We start from the raw sequence: 19827 nt of genomic DNA, 5'->3' as shown, positions 1-19827 counted from the left end.
TTACTAAAATAATTTTCATGAAAAATTAGCTGAATATAATATTATTATCCATTTGTAATTTGTAACAAACTCTCTCTTTTTAACTGCTTATAATTTGAAAATTTATATTTTCAGGAAATTTATTTTAAATTAATAAAATCAATCTACTGTTAAAAAAAATAATGCAATAGAAATAAAAAAAGCATTTTACACAATCATAAAATTTATATTCTATACACATAATTGGTACATTTTATTTCTTGAAATATGAAATTAAGAAAAAACAAAGGTACAATTAAAAGATTTTAATTTTTTTATATTATAACACAATTTTTTACAAATTTCCTGCAGTTCAATGTTAGAAAAAAGAAACATTTGTATCAAAAATAGATAATAATCTTACCACGAGATAAAGAGGGTAATATTGCCTTTAATCAAAGATTAAAATCGAAGGAGAGGAACGTTTGAATACCAATAAGTAACGATAATCAGGACGCATTGGGATGCGTCGTTTCGCCGTATTGAGAAACTTGAAAACAGAATGAACCCGCAAATAATCTCAGCTATTCACGCTAAACCGCACGCATTTTCTTCTTTCATTCTGGCTCGCGAAAGCGCTCCCTTTTCATTTCTTCGTGAGTCATAACGCATGATTGACGTAGGTATCACGATTATCAAAAAAATAGCTGCTAGTTGTAAATAACATACTATTTCTTAAAAGTAGCTATGTGGTTTCTTACACTAATTAATTTCTTTAATTATTTATCAAAAAATGAATATTTTACGAAATATTTTATAACTTAACTGTTTATGTCAAATTATAACAAATTAAAGTGTAAAATATCTCGTAAACTATTCACTGTTTGACTATTCTAGGCTTATAACTTTTTGTGCAGGATATTAAAAAGAATTAATTTATATAAAAAATATGATTCCGTTTTAAAAAATTCAAGATGACCTTGATATGACCTCGGTAATGGCGCATCTAAGGTTAAACCAAAAACTAAATGGGTTCTTATTTATTTAAACATATATGTATGTATTTTATATTATTATATATTATATTATATATATTATATATTATTATTAGTATTGTTGTTGTTGTTGTTGTTAGAGTTATGTTATATTAATTATTATTATACTATTACAAAAATTAGATTATAATAAATAGTGATCTTCCTTAAGATTCTTGTAAAAGAAAAAATCGATTCCAAAATGGTCAAAGAATTCATGGATCAATTACATCTTTATAATCGTTGTTATAGTCCCGATATATCCCGATTTTCTTGAATATCTCATATCTTCAGCATTTGAATTCGGAAAAATCGCGCGAACCGCGTAAACGTATCTCGAAGCTATCCGCGTGTTTATCCGTCCGCAGAAAGCAAAACCGAAATACGGCCGCACGCCGCACGTGCAACTTCGCATAGGGGCGGCGCAGCGCCGCATGAGAATGGGAGGGTGGCCGAGAGTGGAGAGAGAAACATTTCTCCTAGAAGGGAGAATACTCCCCCCATAGCCCCGCTACTTTGCTTCGTCGCCCTAGCCCGAGTACGAGGTGAGAGAATGGAGGACGGGGCTGCTAGGTGATCCAGACACGCGTGCCATCCCGCGTCGGAGATCGACGTTCTCTGATTCTTCGCGAATTTCCGAATCCCCCATCCTGGTGATCGTTTATGGTTGTGTGATAAACTTCAGTTGAGGAAGTGCGTGGAAGAAGTTTTGGAAGTGATCCCTAGTGAAGTTATTAACACCAACACATTGAGTGAAAGATAACATTTCAGATAGAAAAGTAGAAGTAATTTATGAAAACGTGTAAGAATTTTAAAAAAAGGTGAACGAAAGAGACAGGAATAAGCAAGGGTTCTATATCGACTCTTGGAAATTTATTGGATTTAACGTTTGGACGTTTGGAAACTGTGACTCGCTCGAAAACAGTGTGAAACTCTCTGAGGTTCGAAAGTTTGAAAAAATTTTGATTTTTTCTAGAAAGAAATTTAATGATTCTTCAATCCTTAAAGTCTATTAAAACATTAAATAGCTGTAAGACTTCTAATTTTTTATAGTATTGGTATATGAAAAATCCTAAACATTTTTTGCTTGGAAGAAATATTTTACATTTCGCGTATTTTGGAGATTCAAAAGATTCATTTAGGATTTTACATAAGTCCTAAGATATATATATATATATATATATATATATATATATATATCTCCATCCGTAAGAATCATAAGATATATTCTTGTTCACAAAATCTTTTATTCGAAAAAAGAAAATATTCTATGCGTTCTCAAAAAGAGAATATTTTCAGAACACAACCTCTTCACAATTGAAATAATAATTTTTCGTCTAAAAACGACTTCGAAATCGGTTCTTCTGCTCACTCTCACTCTTCGCTAGAAGAAATCTTCAACGTCTAAGGCTTTTTTCGATACTTCTATGGGCCACTGAATTTAAAGATCCCGCCAAATGTCTGCGAAGAAAACGAGAAGACCGTCGTCACCGCGGCGTTTCTTCGCGCGACTTTACGGCCACTTGGAGGCGACCAAGAAAACGGAGGATGACGAGGATGAGGATCACGCACGGGAGAGTCTGGACTCTTCGCCGGAAATCACGGAAGAAGCCCCGCACGTGTTACCCGGTTCGCTCGAATCACACAAAATGTTCCATGTGAGTATACCAAACTTGCACGGAGATGTTTTCACTCTTTTTCTTATGATTAAGATAAAATATGGCATTATTTTTTTCAGAATTCGCGCACTCTCGAAAGTCCATCTAATTATCTCGATTAATGTATCAGATCAGCTCAAGTTAATTCAAGCAACCAGTACTGACAAAATTATGCAAACTATATATAGAGTTAACTTGGGCTAGCAATGCTAGTATAGAACCCAGACTGCATCAAAATTGGTCCAACATGTCCAAAATTGGTGCATAAGACATTTTTAAGATGTCTTTGGGATATCCTATATAATTTCTTATATATATATATATATATATGTATATATAAAGATATCTTAAAGATTTCTTAATGATGTTTTATGCACCAATTTTGGACATGGTGTTATCTGGGAATCATGCAAACTAGAGTTCACTCGAGTAAGTGATACTGACAGAGAGGGTTTATTCTTTATTGTTACACTGATGAACTAGTGCATACTGGTGTAATAAGTTAAAGTGGGACAAATATATTTTGGGTTTATTCTTTATTACTGCATTAGTGTACACTTCCAGATAGCAAAATATATGCATTTTGTACTCATATTGTACTCATATTTCTTAAAACATGATGACAAAAATAGACACAGATGCAGGCTCATATGCTACTCAAAACAGACATATTATGATATCTTAAAAATGTATTGCAAAAAATGTCATTATGAGTATACATGAATACGCTCAAATTAATATATAACTCACATTTTTCATCATATGTATGTAACTTGCGCTCATAATACCTATCATCATAATATGATTACAAGACATACAATACATTTCAATCATATCAGAAGATCATGACATGATAAAATCTGATCATCAGGCATTTCTATCTGGGCTGATGCAGTAAGTTAGAATAAAACAAAATATATTTATCTCACTTTAACTCATTGCACTGGTGAACTAGTGCAACAACAAAGAACAAACCCTTTGTTTCATTCTAACTACTGCACTAATGTGCACCAGTGTGCATTAATTCACCAGTGCAGCAATAAAGCGCAAATCTCAAGTTAACTCGAACAAGTGGAACTGAAGCAGAATTGTACAAGCTGAATTAAGTCGAGCAGCGTTTTATATTACCATGAAAGAAATGATTTTTTCTATTTGCAAAAATATCGTGCGTTAAGAGGTTAAGGTCTCAAAAAAGTTCTTTGAAGGGTTGATGACCTACTAAAGACTAAAGTAACAATAATATAACATCAATATTACTTAATGTTTAGTGGTGGTGAGGGGGGGGGGACTTCAAAATTGGAATAAATCACATTAAAATCAATATATTTCGATTATTTTCCTTTTCAAAATTTTTTTTCTGCTAGACGTCGCATTCCAAAGATCCCGAGAAGACGTCGGATGATGCCGCGAAGATGAATCAAGTGTTGGATGAGGACAAGGGAACGGAGAAGGATTCGGTGCTCGCGGGTGTGAGGCTGCCCTTCCTGCATGGATTCTTTCCCAGGGCACCTGGTCATCCATCCTTACACCTGACGCAACTCGCACATCCGTCCGCGCTGCCGCCGCATCTCAACAGTCTCATCCCTGGCCATCATCCCGTGGCCGAACACCACTTTCAAGGATTTTCAGCGTTCCGTAAGTTCTCACTATATAATAAATCTCGTGTTGCAAATCTGAAAATTGATCACGCGTAGCATGATGCAAAAGCTGGTATTTGTGAATTTAAATTTAATCAAGAATTATAAAATTTTGGATTCTGAAAACGATGCTGCAAGCTAATTTTTACCAATACGAAATAATTAAGGTTTAATATGCAAATAAGTGGCTTTTTTGCGAAATTTGAGATTTTTTTACGAAACAGTTAACGTTAATCTAAAAATTATTCCGATATGTAATGAATATGTATATTGTTCATCCCTTATAAAATGCATTTTTTTAAATTTTGATATCTTATTTTTTAATCATGTTAGGAAGGATTCAAATACAGAGTTTTGCTGAGAATACCAAATCTTCCGACTATGATGATGAAGTCGTGTATAATTATATATTTATATTATGATAGATTCCACTAAATGTAGATTTATATATAAGGTTTCTTATTTTAATTATATCTTGAATTTTTTAAAACAAATGCATTTTCGAAAAAATGTAAATAAATAAGTGTTGTATGATCTAAAGGGAAACAAATAGTAATAAAATATCAATCAATTTTTTCAAAACAACTATTTTTTCTCGAGAGTGTCTCTATATAAGTAATTTGATCCAGCTTTAATCTTTTATAACATGGTTAAGATATTGAAATTTTAAAAAATGCATCCAAATTTAGAATATATACAAATTTTATCTAACACTTATTGTTAGTACCCTAGATTAATGTCATTAAACGTCAAAATGACGTCATTCAACATCAAAATGACGTCATTCGACGTTAAAATGATGTCATTTTGACGTTTAATGACGTTAGTCTGCTAGTCTGTGATGTTACGATATTTTCGGCCAAAGAACATATATTCTGTTCCATCTACCATACGAGTTGCAATACGGAGATATGCACATGGAACGCAAGCGATCACATCGCACATTTCCAAAGACTTAGTACTCGGACGACGCATCTCTCTCCTCCTCTCCTCTCACTCTCTCTCTGTGTGTGTGTGTGTGTAAGCTGAGGATTGGAAGGCGTCTTTACGTTTGAATATTCGCGAATCGGTAAGCAGATTTCGCGATGTCGCATTATGCAACGTCGGGCAAACGACGCGACCATCGTCCAGAGGGAGAGGATGTAGGTATAGCGATATACTCTCTTAGTATCGACAATGATATATGATTCCTCAGTAGCAACAATGTGAATGCGAATTTCACGAGGAAATTGTTTCGAGAAAAAAATAACAGATTTTTAAAAAGCTTCAGTTATTTTGGGAGAAACGATTTATCAATATTTTTCTCTAAGATTAATATTAAAAAAAAGAAATTTTAAGACATAGATATAGAAAGAAAGAGGGATCATAAAATAGAATTCGAAAATTTATACACCGCATTATCGAAAATATTCTCATTTTCTGAAATATTCTACTAGTTATCAACTTTCGTTTAAACTATCATTAGCTCAATTGAAGGAAAAATTGATTGAAAAATTGATGGGAAAAAAGGGAGGAAAATTTGATCATATACACTTTATTTTTCATTGCGAAAAAAACTATTGAAATTTTATAAAAAATTCCAAAACAATTTGTCAACAAAATCTCACGAGTTTAGAATGAGCGCTAAAAAAAATAAGAACAAGAAAAAATTTTTTGTTTTTAACATAAAATCGGTATGTTCGCGCTTTGTTTCTATATGTACTTTAATCATGGAAAAACATTTATTATTCTATTTAAAAGGATGTCGGAGTAGTTTTGCTTTTTCGACTATAAATCTATATTTATTGGCTATACAGATTGTTTATTACCTGAAATTATAAGCTATTGCGGTTTGTTAAAATTAATACTTTAATTGTAGAAAATGATTTATCAATCTGTGTAGCCAATCAAAATATAAATTTAAAAAATCAAAATATTTTTATATTTTCGATAAAATAGAACTATTTTATAATAAAAAGAAAAGGGTTTGCAAAAAAATAATATGTATACGTTTTATCGATAAAATAGGATGGCGTTTATTATTCCCCTAACAGCTTTTTTCATAATTAACAGATTGCCGATAGATATCACTCGCAGGGCGAGAATTAACGAATTTCACTCTTCATCTGGAAAGTTTGTCAGGGAAAGCCCGCGACAGAAAACATCGCACGCGAGAACGAACGCGCGGTTTTATCCCGCTTCGACACCTCGTCGCGTTATTGTGACAAGATTACGAGACGCAGTTGGCCGCCCCTCAATGCGAGATACACATCGCGGTATATTCCCTGCACAAATCAGCTCTTCTCCTTCTCCTCCTCCTCCTCCTCTTTCGCCTCTCGCCGGTCCTTAAGCCTCTCTCTCTCTCTCTCTCTCTCTCTCTCTCTCTCTCTCTCTCTCTCTCTCTCTCTCTCTCTCTCTCTCTCTCTCTCTCTCTCTCTCTCTCTCTCTCTCCCGAGAGAGCTACCGACTCGACTCGCCGGAAAATATTGTGAATATTCGTGAATCTCACATTGCGAATTGTGTCGCGTCGGAATCCGCATACATACTTGTATATCCTGATTTTGATCTCCGTGATCTCACAATTTGCTTCAAAGAATAGTAATATTCCTATCCTTTGCGAAATATAAATTTTATATATAATTATACATATTAAATTTTTCAGATTTCTTCACTTCCCAAGGAGAACAAAAGGTCAAAATGATGTCAATTTGACGTCATATATTGATTAAATATTGACCAAAAAATGACATAAATTTAGTCAATATGACGTCAAATTGACATTATTTTGACTTTTCTGTTCTCCTTGGGTTCTTATAGTGAGGTTGTTCCATATAAACTATATATATTGACTGACAAAAATATAAACAATACCAGACTGACAAAATATTTCAAATAGTCACATTAATTTTTGGACATATGTTTATTAGGCAATTTCAACTCTAAATAACCCTATGTAAGTAGCAAACTGACGTCATTAAACATCAGAATGATGTCATTTTGACATTTAATAACGTCAGTTTGCTACTTGGGGCTTCAATCAAAACGCCCTTAATTTAATGTATGAACTTTTCGAATCATGGGCCATCCTGTATATAGTTGGATTTGTCTCTCGACGATACATATATTATACTTTTGTTCAAAAATAATCTGTTATTATTTAAAAAAGAATAATGATTAATGAATTTCTCAAAAGCGGTATCTGTAAACAAATAACTGATATCGCTATCTTGTGTCCTAAAATTATCCACCCTTTTGGATATACATTTTTTTCACAGAACATTGTGTATATACAAGAACCTTTGGTTTTACGTTTTATTTCTTCATTTATTGTTCTCTTATTCTTTTTCTTTTTTGAAATCTATTATTGTGTTATTATATATATATATAAAGGATTATGAGTTTATGAGGTATCAAGAAGCAATCAGGATCCCATATATATTCACTTCGCACCGGATTGAGCGAAGCCTTGGAAAATCACGATTTCCGGTGTCGCTTACCCCGGCGCGTCCTAATTATTTTGTCACGTGGCGAGGATGAAATTACAGCACAGTCCAGATTTACCTCAGCCGGAGTTATACAGAATATGCGCAAAAAATAAAGATTAAAATCAAATTAAAGTAAACCGTGTGTCACGGGTGTACATTTTCCCAACTACTATATCTCGAAATTTATATTATTAAAAGGTTCACAGGGCTCGTATTTTTCTCAGAGTTGATCATTTGTTACTTGTACGAGCATCCAGATGTTAGGGGGAATCCCGGGTGAAAACTTCGTCGCGTGATCGTGTCCTAATTGTTTCACGCTGATCACAGGATCATTATAGATTGTTCGTTTGAATGGGAGAATTATAGTCACTTTTAATTTCATTTTTTTCTGTCTTTTTCCTCTAATATTTGATAAAATAGTTACATATACATTTATATTTTCAGCATTCTCAGAAAGTTAAATTTTGTAATTTTATTTAATTTAATCTTTTCAGGATTACAAAGGCGCTTTTAAAGAAGCGTATCTAAACTATTACAAAATCTCGTTACTTTAACTTCCATTCTAACTTGACCCTAAGCAATCTCATATCTAATAGAGTTCTTCCTTCCCCTCTCTATTCATATCTCTTCTTCTTTCTCATCTTCCTTTTTTCTTTTCTTTTTCCAAATAGTATATGGATGATTGTTTTGAACTCTTTAGGCGCTTTCCTATTAATGACACAAAAATTGGCACAAGTCGACACAAGCATCATTCTGTCTTTTTTCAATATTCAGGAATAATAAAAGATAGATTGATATACTTGTGTCAGCTTGTGTTAATTTGTGTCGTTATTAGAAAAGCACCCTTTTTCTGCCAAACAACCACAATCTTTTTCCAAAAATCTTTTAAGAGACATAAAGGGTATTACGGATTCGAACCTAAAACTCAGACAGCACCATATGTTCAATATTGGTGCATAAGACATCATTAAGAAATCTTTAAGACATGTTTAAGAAATCTTATGATATCGCACAAAGACATCTTAAAAACATCTTAAAAATGTCTTATACACCAATTTTGGATATGATACATGCTGTCTGGGAACCTGTCGACTGTCAGTCAACGATATTCTACACGAAGCCACGTTTCATACCTCTCATTGTCAATAAACAGTTAATTTTTTAAAAGTAGACAAAAAATATTCTTATTCTTCAATATTCTTTAAATAAATTGAGATCATGAAAAAAAGAAATCAGGATATTCCATTTGTGGACATCATATAAGTGTAACGAAAAATCTAAGAATTTTTTTATCTTTACAGTGGCACGTAGAAGAAGAAAAGAGGGCAGACCGCGAAGACAGAGAACGACGTTCAGCGGCGAACAAACCCTGAGATTGGAAGTCGAGTACCGACGAGGGGAATACATCTCGAGGGGACGTAGGTTCGAACTCGCTGCCTCTCTTAGACTCACCGAGACGCAGATCAAAATCTGGTTCCAGAACAGACGTGCCAAAGACAAGAGGATCGAGAAAGCGCAATTGGATCAACAGTATCGGTATTGATTTCTAAAATTCTGACAATTTGTGCGACAACAAGTGCTAATTTTCATATTTGGAGCCATTTTTATAGGAGGTTTTTTCTTTTTTTTGATCCTAGAATACGCTCTTCTGACATAGTTTTAGAAATACCCTGCATGTATATTTCTCTCTTACAAGGTTTCAATTGCGCATAAAGTATATTTATTTATTGAACAATCCGCATATACATAAACTATAAACTTTTCGCTATTTATATAAATATATTATATTTGAAAATTAATAATTCGTCTCACAACAGTTAATTCGTTTAGTTAGAACAGTTAAGTTGGTTATTTGCCGATGTTATTTCTCAAAGCTATTTAAACGCACACAATCCTAATTCCCCGCCTTATTGAAGCTAACATGGGAAAAATAAGAGGCCATACGGAGCATATGGCTGTTCTCGCGCACATCCCACGCGCCTTGTGCATCCCACGCATTATGCATCCAATCGAATCGTTATCTTGTCGACGTGACGTATTGCACTCTAGCTCTAATGCGTTTATTAGAGTGCGTGGCTGTTAGTTTCATCAATCATTCCGTAATAAAACAATTCTGTAAAACTGGTGAATTTAAAAGAAAAAGAAGGGAGAGAGAGAGAGAGAGAATAAAACAAACGCAAATTTCAAATTTCCTTTAATTATTTGTTACAAGATTTACAAATCAAGTTATTGTGATAAATACATGTGTAAATACATAGATTATATTTACATTTAATACTGGTCGACATTTAGGTTTCTCAAATCATTTTTGGACACTGCAAATATGAATTTGGTCATAAAATTGCTCTATCAGTTCAGGATTACGAGATAAATGAGGTTAAAAGAGCCAAAATGGCAACTTGGGCAATATCTATGCAATTATTTTAAGAATACTAATTTTTCTAGTGTTTCTCATCAAAACTATGAAATTTTTGATTGTTTTTGGCTCCATACAATTTTTTGTTTTTATGTAAAATCTCTTTTCCAATATCATGTAAGATGCATTCTTTGTATTCACACATAATATTTGGATTTAATATTTTGTTCTAATTTTGTATATTGCCCAAATGTTTTCATTTGCGTTACAAAGATTTAAGGATTCTCGCAAAGATGAAACTTTACAATCCTCCTGGAAGCATTTTAAATCGCAGGAAATCAGGTTTTCAGTCTCATCGCGAACAATTACTCCGGTACGATTCACAGACGAAAACTCGAGCGCTCTCCCCTTCTGGGGACGCGGCGCGAGGTGTCGGGACGTCCCGATCGGGCTTCCCGCACAAAGCCGAAATTTGTACAAGCTTCTCCGCCTCCTCCTCCCGTTTCCTCGCCTCACCTCTTCGTCATAATAGCACGAGACATAATCCTACTTAAGGCTATTTAGCGGCATATCGCATCGGGAATCACCCTAGCTCGCATCGCAGTCGAGCGTCGCTCTCTCGAGGTCCACCGAATCCCACCCTTCCTCCCTTTCCCTCTTCTCTCCTCTTCTTCGCCGCTACCCTTGCCTTGCCGGGGGTAGCCCCGGCGTTATTCAGTCGATATGCACCTGACGCTCGATAAACCCACGGATAAATGCACTCGCCGTGCTAACCGCGGGGATTTTCTCATCCACTTGTCGCCATCTCCTTTCTCATCCCCTTCCCTTTACATTCGGTTTGATCTTTTGCAATTTTAATTTAATCTGAACATTAAGGGCTCAATAAGGGATCTTATTGGGATCTCGATAAGATAATGAAACCTTTTATGTCTTTCGATGGATTTTCAGTAAAATTTATTTATTCAACAATCTTTCACTCGTTGAGATGTGTTCAACGTTATACTAGGGTGTTAGACATTATCAAATATTAATTAATTCTATAAATTTTATTTATAACACTATCACGTATTACTTGTATAGTCCCCCTTAACTGTAATGCATTGTTTCATCATAATGAAAGTTTTTTTAAATTCCAATCTTAAAAAAATTGTTAGATTTTTTCGTTGCTTGTTAAACCAGTTTTGTACATCTTCATTAGCCTTGTCATGCCTATTATAAAATTTTTTGTCTCTTAAAAATTTCTTTATTGATTCGAACAAGTTAATCAGATAAAACCAAGTTAGGATTGTATGACAGATAGCAGAATATTCCACTTCGAAGTTGACGAGATCTATTTAAAAAGCAGTGTATGAGGCTGAGCATATTTGTCTTTAACATGACAGATTTATATGACGACGAAAAAGAGAACAAAATTTTCGTTTATTATTTTCACTACCTTCGTATTATTGGATTGATTGGGTTCGCGGATTTTGTCAATAAATAGTATTATAAATAATCAGCGTAACTAGTTTTTATTCCTAGCATATACATACGAGGTGTGATCAAAAAGTAAGGTCACTTTTCATTTTTATAAAAAAATATTCATTTATTCATCCAAAATTATGTTATCCCCTTCAAAATAATTCCCCTCTGATACAATGCACTTGTGCCAGCGCTTTTTCCAGTCGTCAAAACATTTCTGAAATGCACTTTTGGGTATTACCTTGAGCTCCTCCAGCGATGCAGCCTTAATCTCTTCAATCGTCGCAAATCGTCGTCCTTTCATAGGCCTTTTCAATTTGGGGAAGAGGAAAAAGTCGCAGGGGGCCAAGTCTGGTGAATACGGTGGCTAAGGCATGATGATAGTATTGTTTTTGGCCAAAAAACTACTCACTAGTCTGATCAAAATTAAGCAGTTTTGGAACGAATTTCGCTGACACACATGTTATACCCAAAACATCCGTTAAAATTGATTGGCATGAGCCAAACGATATGTTAAGATCATCAGCTATTTCTCTAATCGTGATTCGACGATTTTTTAACACAATTTCTTTCACTTCCTGAACATTTTCGTCGGTTTTTGACGTGCTGGGGCATCCAGAGCAAGGTTCATCGTTAACATTTTCTCGGCCCTCTTGGAATAACTTATACCATTTATAAACTTTTTTTGCTCAAAGTTGACTCACCGTACGCCACTGTCAACATTTCAAAAGTTTTTGAACACTTAATACCATTTTTTACACAAAAATTAATACAAACTCTCTGCTCCATTATTTTCAACAGCAAAAAATCGCCGAGCACGCAAACACGAGTCTAACCTTTATGCCTCTCACATAAAAACAACACATGCTATATAGTCAACTGTGAACATATGATCGTGACGAGTATATCAACACAACCAAACAAACATTTTGACATTAGAGTGTACAGAGCGCGCGAAATTCAAAAAGTCACCTTACTTTTTAATCACACCTCGTATACCTAGTGGTTGATTACTTTCAGTCATCATCTATTGACAAAATCCAAACAAACTTTTAGTTCACTTTATTGGAAGTATAATAAGATTTTAACATAAGCACAATATCATGATTATCAAATAGAAAAATTTTTCAGAACATTAAAAATTTTTCTTCAGTAGCCAATTGCATCACTTTTCATGTGTCTATATTTGTTTTCTTGTTGGAAAACTCCCATTAGCTTCGTCTCTTGTGTTTAAAGATTCTTTTGTTAGTCTAAAATGTTCTTTCTTACAATCCGTTTCTCTTGACAGAAGGTAATGATTCCTCTCTATGTATATATTTGCCCTTATCATACATTTTCCATAGGAACTTAAACAGTTGTATACCAATTCCAAATAATTCTAGATAGCACCATGTCCAAAATTGGTGCATAAGATATCATTAAGAGTCTTTAAGACATCTTTACAAAATCTTACGATATGCTATTTCAAATAAAGGCATCTTGAAAACATCTTAAAAATGTCTTATGCATCAATTTTGGACATGGTGCTGGGATTAGATCAGAGAAGGGTGACAAAATAATTTGCCATTACCTATTGAGAGGTAATCAAATAGAGATGTTTCTGTTCGGATTTGGACTTTGGCACCGATAACAGACGTACAACTCTCTACACCACTCACACTTAAAATATTACATATTGATAAAAAATGAAGAGTCATGGGAACTCTTATTACAAGATCCTAATGGGAAGGAGGGGATGATCTCACAATAACAGTCTTCATTAAACCCAACCACAGTATTAAGGAACGTAAACGAGCAGGGAGGGTCGCCGACACGCGATCCACAGTTTATCCTCCCCTAATGCTTCGCCGAATAAAAGCTCTTTCGAGCGAACAGGGATACACAAATTGATCACGCGCCCTTTCCTACGTGCAATTTTCCCGGGACCATTTTTCACAAAAGTAATCATAAACCATGCGAGATTAGAAAATATATAAAATATAACGTCGAGTGTCCAAAAATATTCGTTGATTGGTAATGATTAAAGGGATCCCACAGCGAACTCTGACAAAATAAGAACGCCCTTATTTTTGAAATTAAAAATATCGGTAATTATCGATTGATTTTCGAAGAATAATTACATATATTTTGAATTTTAAATTATATAAATCATTCAGAGCAAACATGTATTAGAACTCTATGCACACATAATCTGTTTTTGCTACATTTCATACTATAGGTTTGAACATAAATATGTATTGCTGTTTTTGCTCTATTACACACTTTTTTATAACGTGAGGAAATGCACAAATGCATACTCCAGTCGTCCTCAGAAGGGCGAACTAGGGTTATTTACTCAACTCAACTGTCTCATATGTCTCTTGCAGAAACTTCGCCGTGTCGAACGGTTTGATGAACCTGCCGCTCTACAACGCGACGGGATTCTGCGGCCTCTGCTTATACAAGGACACCTACGGATCGGTACCCGCCAATCGAAATCATTCCTGTGTCATTCCCGGCAATTCAGTCGTCGTCGCCGACGAATCTCTGAAGGATCAGCCACGTTACAGCAGCAGCGGAAGCGAGACGTCCGACAATCCGCCAAATCTCGTGTCCACAACTTAGTTAAATCCAATGCGATATCGCCGTTCACTTAAAAATACGTCTGACAATAAGTTAAAATCTTTTTTTTTTTATATAAAAGCACGACTCTCTCCAAAGATTAGTTTCTCTTTTTCAAAACACAAATAAAAATCTGTTCTCACTATTTTAAGAAAACTAATAATTTAAAACAAAATTTTTACATCTATATTAATGCATAAAAATTTTCATTATTTCGTTTTTCTCGAAAAAATGAATTTTTTATAAACAAAAATTCACCCATTTCTATACGCCTTTCGAGAAAATGCATACGTCTACTAAAGAAAGCAACGGAAATAAAAAATCTTTCTAATTTTTTTTTTAAGTTAAAGAGAAAAGCATTTTCTTTTGCCACATCCGTGACTTTGAAGAACATTTCAACAAGAATTAAAGATATAAAGATTGAAAAATCAATTTTTTAATCTTCTTGATTGCATGTATTCTCTTGAACGAAATCCATACAGTAGTTAAAAAATTGCGGACTATAGCGAAATATCTTGACAAATATTATACACATAGAAATGTTTCAGAAAAAAGTTATAGAATTTTAATAAAATTTATTTATTGGCCTTATTATTTTGATTTTAGTGATATCATGAATTATAATCAGAATGAAATTCATCTTAAATTTTTTTTATGGAAATCACCTTTTTTATATAAATCAATTCAATTAATACTCGCAATAAAAAATTATAAGGCTAAAAAGTAAATAATTTTATAAAATATTTTAATTTGGCATAATCTTACATAAAATATTTGATATTCATTTTTCGATATGATCTTACCTCAATATTTTTGCACAAAATAACATTAGAGAAACATTAATTGCTGTAAAGAAAAACACTTTTCCTTGTCAGAAAAAATATGTAGTTGTTAGTTGCAAATTATAATACAATAGATTTTTTTTAAGAGTTTAACAAGGCTCTGTAATATAAATATAAATTTAAAGTGTAAGACAGGCAATAAGAGCCAATCGCGGAAGGCAGTGCGTTATCCCAACGAAACTAAATTTTTTCGTTAGAATTAAATATCTGTGCACAAGGCACTAAATTTTTACTTGGTCACGGCCAAGATTTTAAAATATGAAATAATCTCATATATTTGAGATTTAATTTCAATAATCCTTTAACCCCTCTACGGAAATAAATAAATACGACTTTCGGATCTATATTTTTCTCTTGCATTTATTTATTTATTTCCGTAGGAGGGTTAAAGAATTATTGAAATTAAATCTCAAATATGAGATTATTTCATATTTTAAAATCTTGGCCGTGATCAAGTAAAAATTTAGTGCCTTAAGCACAGATATTTAATTCTAACGAAAAAATTTAGTTTCGTTGGGATAACGCACTGTCTTCCGCGATTGGCTCTTATTGCCTGTCTTACACTTTAAATTTAGATTTTTTTTTAAATCAACTCGTTTGAAATATTTATTTGTAAATCACATTTTTCGAGGTATTTCGCTACAGTTTTCAAAAACTTACAATTAGTATAATTACACCTAATCAATTTAATTTCTGTGAATAGAACCACATTCATTTTATGTTAACATTTGATTAATATTCAGAATAATCCAAGATAGGATTGACACGTCTTTGATTTTCAACAAATTATTAATTTTATTTTTGCATTTTACATTTGCATGTTTGCGAATCTTCATATCGACATCGCAAGATAATATTGAAATATCTTTAAACAATAAAATTTTTAAATATTTGAAAACAGAAATTGATAAAATATAATAATAATTCAACCTATTAAAGTTAATAAGTATTAATGTTAAAAACAACATTGTAGGCCTTATTAAGAAATAAAAATAAATTTGCAACATTTTTATCTGTTTAAAGATATTTCAGTATTAAATTAGTGTCGTAATATCGTAAGACGATGCTTTATATAAATTTTGTCCATATTCATCGAATACAAAATTCCATTAGATGGTTCGCGGATATTGTTGGATAATTTTAATATTTCTTCATCGAAAATCTTTTATTTTGTAGATGCTAAATTTTATAAGAGATAATATTAGAAATATTACAGATAACTCTTATAGAAATTTATCACTAGTAATGCTAATCAATCACTTATTTCAAATACTTAAAATACTGATACAGTAATTTGAGTACTCCAAATAAGTGATTAATTGACGTTACTAGTGATAAATTTCTATAAGGGAATATAATATTCACACTCATGAAAAAATCGAGAATCGCTTGGAAGTACAAAATCATGCTTTCGAACTTCCAATCATTAATTGAGTAGGTAGAATTATTGAATTGATTGTTCAAATTAATTTATAATCGACTTACCTTCGTAAGCTTGTCTGCCTCTTATTGGTTGACGTACTGAACGTAAATGTAAAGTAAATTTGGTAAATAATTATATAATATAATAAATAATATATATAAGTACCATTAAAAAGACATTAATCTAGATACAATTAATTAGTAGTAATGCGTAATTATATAGTGTATATAGTTTTATATAGTTGCAGTTTTATTAGTAGTAATGCGTAATTATATAGTTGCGATTATTATTTATATATAGTAATTATAATAAAGTTATATTTAATTGCGCATGTTTTATTCATGATCAATGCTTAATTATAATAACAAGAATAATACACGAAACTGCAAAATTATTGTACATACACGAATATTTATAAAATTAATTTTCTCTCACTAATATACTTAATTATACAGTTAAAAAAGAAATAACTTTTTGTTAACACAAAAAAAAGAGAAAAATTATTTTGTGTAGTTTTTTATCATTGAATATATATATATGCAATTCCAAATTGTTTCTATACCATGTCACGATTTTGCAAAAATTTTCAATTAAAGTTACAAAAAGAGCTATTTTATTATGTTGTAATTATATTATGTGACTTATTAAAAAGCTTTGTTCGCAATGCAATCAAAGTAAAAACATTGTTAATACGTTTATCTCGAACGAATTTGTGTCGATCATAACTAATAAAATATTCGAAATAAAATATAAAATCTACTGTGAGAAAGTTATAAATTAAATTATTAGATTTATCACAGTTTTTAATTATGTTTATTGAAAAGTCATAGCTGGATGATAAGGAGGGTCAATCTACCCCCGCACGGATTATGCTCATTTTTTTTTGCTTTGATTGCTATCAGTGTCACTTACAATTTAACTAAATATTAGCCCTTAATATGGAACCGTTTTGGTGTAAAAAAATAAAATTAAAAATTTCGAAAATTTCGGCTTAATCGATTTTAATAAAATTTTAATATGTTGTAGATATCATTGACACACATTTATGAAAAATTCGGGAGTTTCTAATGATAAAAACATTGATTTAAAAAATAAATAAATGTTTTTACTTTTTATTAGTCTCGATACATTTTATTAGTCTCAATTGATTAAGCCGATAATCTTTCTGGTACAATTATGAAGAATTTTTTATACAATCTTGAAATAGTTTCAGTATCAGACATTATTTTTTGAAAGCAATAAAATGGGTAGGGGGTACTTTTAAAAAAATAAAATCCTTTTATAATTTTTAAAAAATATATGCTTTTGGTACGATCGCTATATATTTTTTGTAGAATGTTGAGATAATATTCTGTAACAAGTAATTTTTTCGAACTAATAAAATAGATAAGCGGTATTTTTGAGAAATAAAGCATTTTTTTCAAAATTATCATGATTTTTTGTATCATCGCTATATTTGTATTTAGGATCTTGGATTGATATCCTACAAGTAATTTTCCGGAATCGATTAAATAAATAGGCACTAAAACAATAACAAAATAAAATAAAATAAAATAATTATTTAAAGGATAAACTATAATCGTATTAAATCAAATATTTATTAAAGAATCTCAAAATAATGATGTACATATACACATCCGTTCAGATAATCACTCTCATACTATTATTTACAGTATTCCAATGAACGAATTAATCTTCATCACTATATCTTCATTGATAAGCGTGATGCTGTCTGTTTTAAATAATGTACATAAGTGATAGGCTGGTCTCGGTATTTTTGATAAATATCGTCCATAGAATGTACAATAAATAATGGCAGCAATGTGTGAACAGCAGCCAACTGTTTTCCGTCCATTGGCACACTCACAAAAGTATCTTTTTATTCCTGATGTCCAATTGCTGCTATTATTTATTATTTATCTTACGGATGATATTTATCAAAAATACCGAAACCAGCTCAGCACTTACATTATTTAAAACAGACTCACGCCTCAGTATCACGCCTAAAATTACTTTCAAAACTTTTAATTTTATTTTTTACACTAAAACGGTTCACTATTAAAGGCTAATATTTGGCTAAATTTTCAGTTACACTGATAGCAATCATATTAAAAAAAATGAGCATGGTTCGTGTTGGGGGCAGATTGGTCCTTCTTATCCGGTTACGGCCTTTTTTTTATACGAATTTAACAAACTTATAATTTTTCTATATATGTACAATTTTTTTCAAAAATCTGAAAATATTTTAATTTTAATATCTGTTATTGATTCCATCATATTGAATTTTTCAAACAATTTTTATGTTAAATTCATATGTAACAACTTATAAAATCCTTAAATTGAAAAAATTAATTGAAAATTTGACAATATTCAATAATCTAATTCGTAACTTTTCCGAAATAGATTCTATATTTAACGATAAATATTTTACTAACAATCAATACAAAAAATATAATACTTTTATATATAGTAACTAATTTCTTTTAAGGGTTAAGAATCTTGACAATAAATAACTGATTGCAATAAAACTCTTATACATCACATATACTATAATATAAAATATATTAAATTCATTTTTGCAATAACATTTTTCTATCATAAATTTAGCATTAAAAATTACATTAAATGGTTATTCTCTTTTTGTACTATTTTTTTGTTTCGTTGTATTATTAGGTGTAATACAAATTAATTCTCGGCCGTTATATTATATATATATATATATATATATATATATATATATATATATATATATATATTATATACAGGGTGTCCCGCAACGTGATGTCCACAGTGAAATTTTGTCTTTTTGGGATCATTTTAAGTCAAAAAGACTTAATACACATATGCCTTAAAGTCGATTGTTTTAAAGTTATAGCGAAAAGACGAAATTGCATATAAGATAACTATTATTTATTGAAGATAATAATTTTATTTACTGAACAATAATATATAATAATTAACTACTTTAAAAACTGTGCGTTAATGTAAGTCATAAAGGTGTTTTTCTCACACTTGTGCGGTAAAGTAAGGCATACATTAAATCGTTGAGAAATAAGCCACGCTAAACAGCAATCGAAATTCAAACTTTCGTGACTGGCATTACAAAAAATAATTACATGCGTTGTCATAGTAAAAAAAATAAATAATAAATAAATGTGTAAATAATAATTAAAAATTAATTTTTGTTAATATTAAACAAAAATTTATTTTTGTAAATAATAATTAAAAATTAATTTTGTATTACACGTGCAGGCAAAGTGGCACTTTGTGTGCGTGTTTTCTGTGCGGAAAGCGGCCGATTTCCCACGCCGCAAGATGGTGGCGTGCGATCGGCCATCTCGCGCACAGAAAACACGCACAAAGCCACTTTGCCTGCACTTGTAATACAAAATA

General features: G+C 31.7%; 1 protein-coding gene across 1 annotated transcript; it reads left to right on the top strand.

The window, feature by feature from the left end:
• Positions 1 to 2294: 2294 nt before the first annotated feature.
• Positions 2295 to 14421, top strand: LOC114945913 (transcription factor rough). Its single transcript, XM_029322262.2, has 4 exons — positions 2295 to 2650; positions 4015 to 4285; positions 9053 to 9287; positions 13935 to 14421. Exons 1-4 carry the CDS (start codon positions 2450 to 2452, stop codon positions 14170 to 14172), a joined length of 945 nt encoding a protein of 314 aa, XP_029178095.1. The 5' UTR covers positions 2295 to 2449; the 3' UTR covers positions 14173 to 14421.
• The last annotated feature ends 5406 nt before the right edge of the window (positions 14422 to 19827 follow it).

Source organism: Nylanderia fulva, unplaced genomic scaffold (genome assembly GCF_048542155.1).
Source record: "Nylanderia fulva isolate GAGA-0341 unplaced genomic scaffold, ASM4854215v1 Scaffold90, whole genome shotgun sequence".
Taxonomy (NCBI): Eukaryota; Metazoa; Arthropoda; class Insecta; order Hymenoptera; family Formicidae; genus Nylanderia; species Nylanderia fulva.
Note: the sequence above shows the minus strand (reverse complement) of the source record. Positions and strands in the feature narration are given on the sequence as shown.

What these genes read in the sequence shown, in the direction of transcription:
- LOC114945913 (XM_029322262.2), top strand. Translation starts at nt 2,450, where the DNA reads ATGTCTGCGAAGAAAACGAGAAGACCGTCGTCACCGCGGCGTTTCTTC. An exon ending in AATCACACAAAATGTTCCAT is followed by an intron (nt 2,651 to 4,014) that starts GTGAGTATACCA and finishes TTTTTCTGCTAG; the next exon opens with ACGTCGCATTCCAAAGATCC. An exon ending in CAATTGGATCAACAGTATCG is followed by an intron (nt 9,288 to 13,934) that starts GTATTGATTTCT and finishes TGTCTCTTGCAG; the next exon opens with AAACTTCGCCGTGTCGAACG.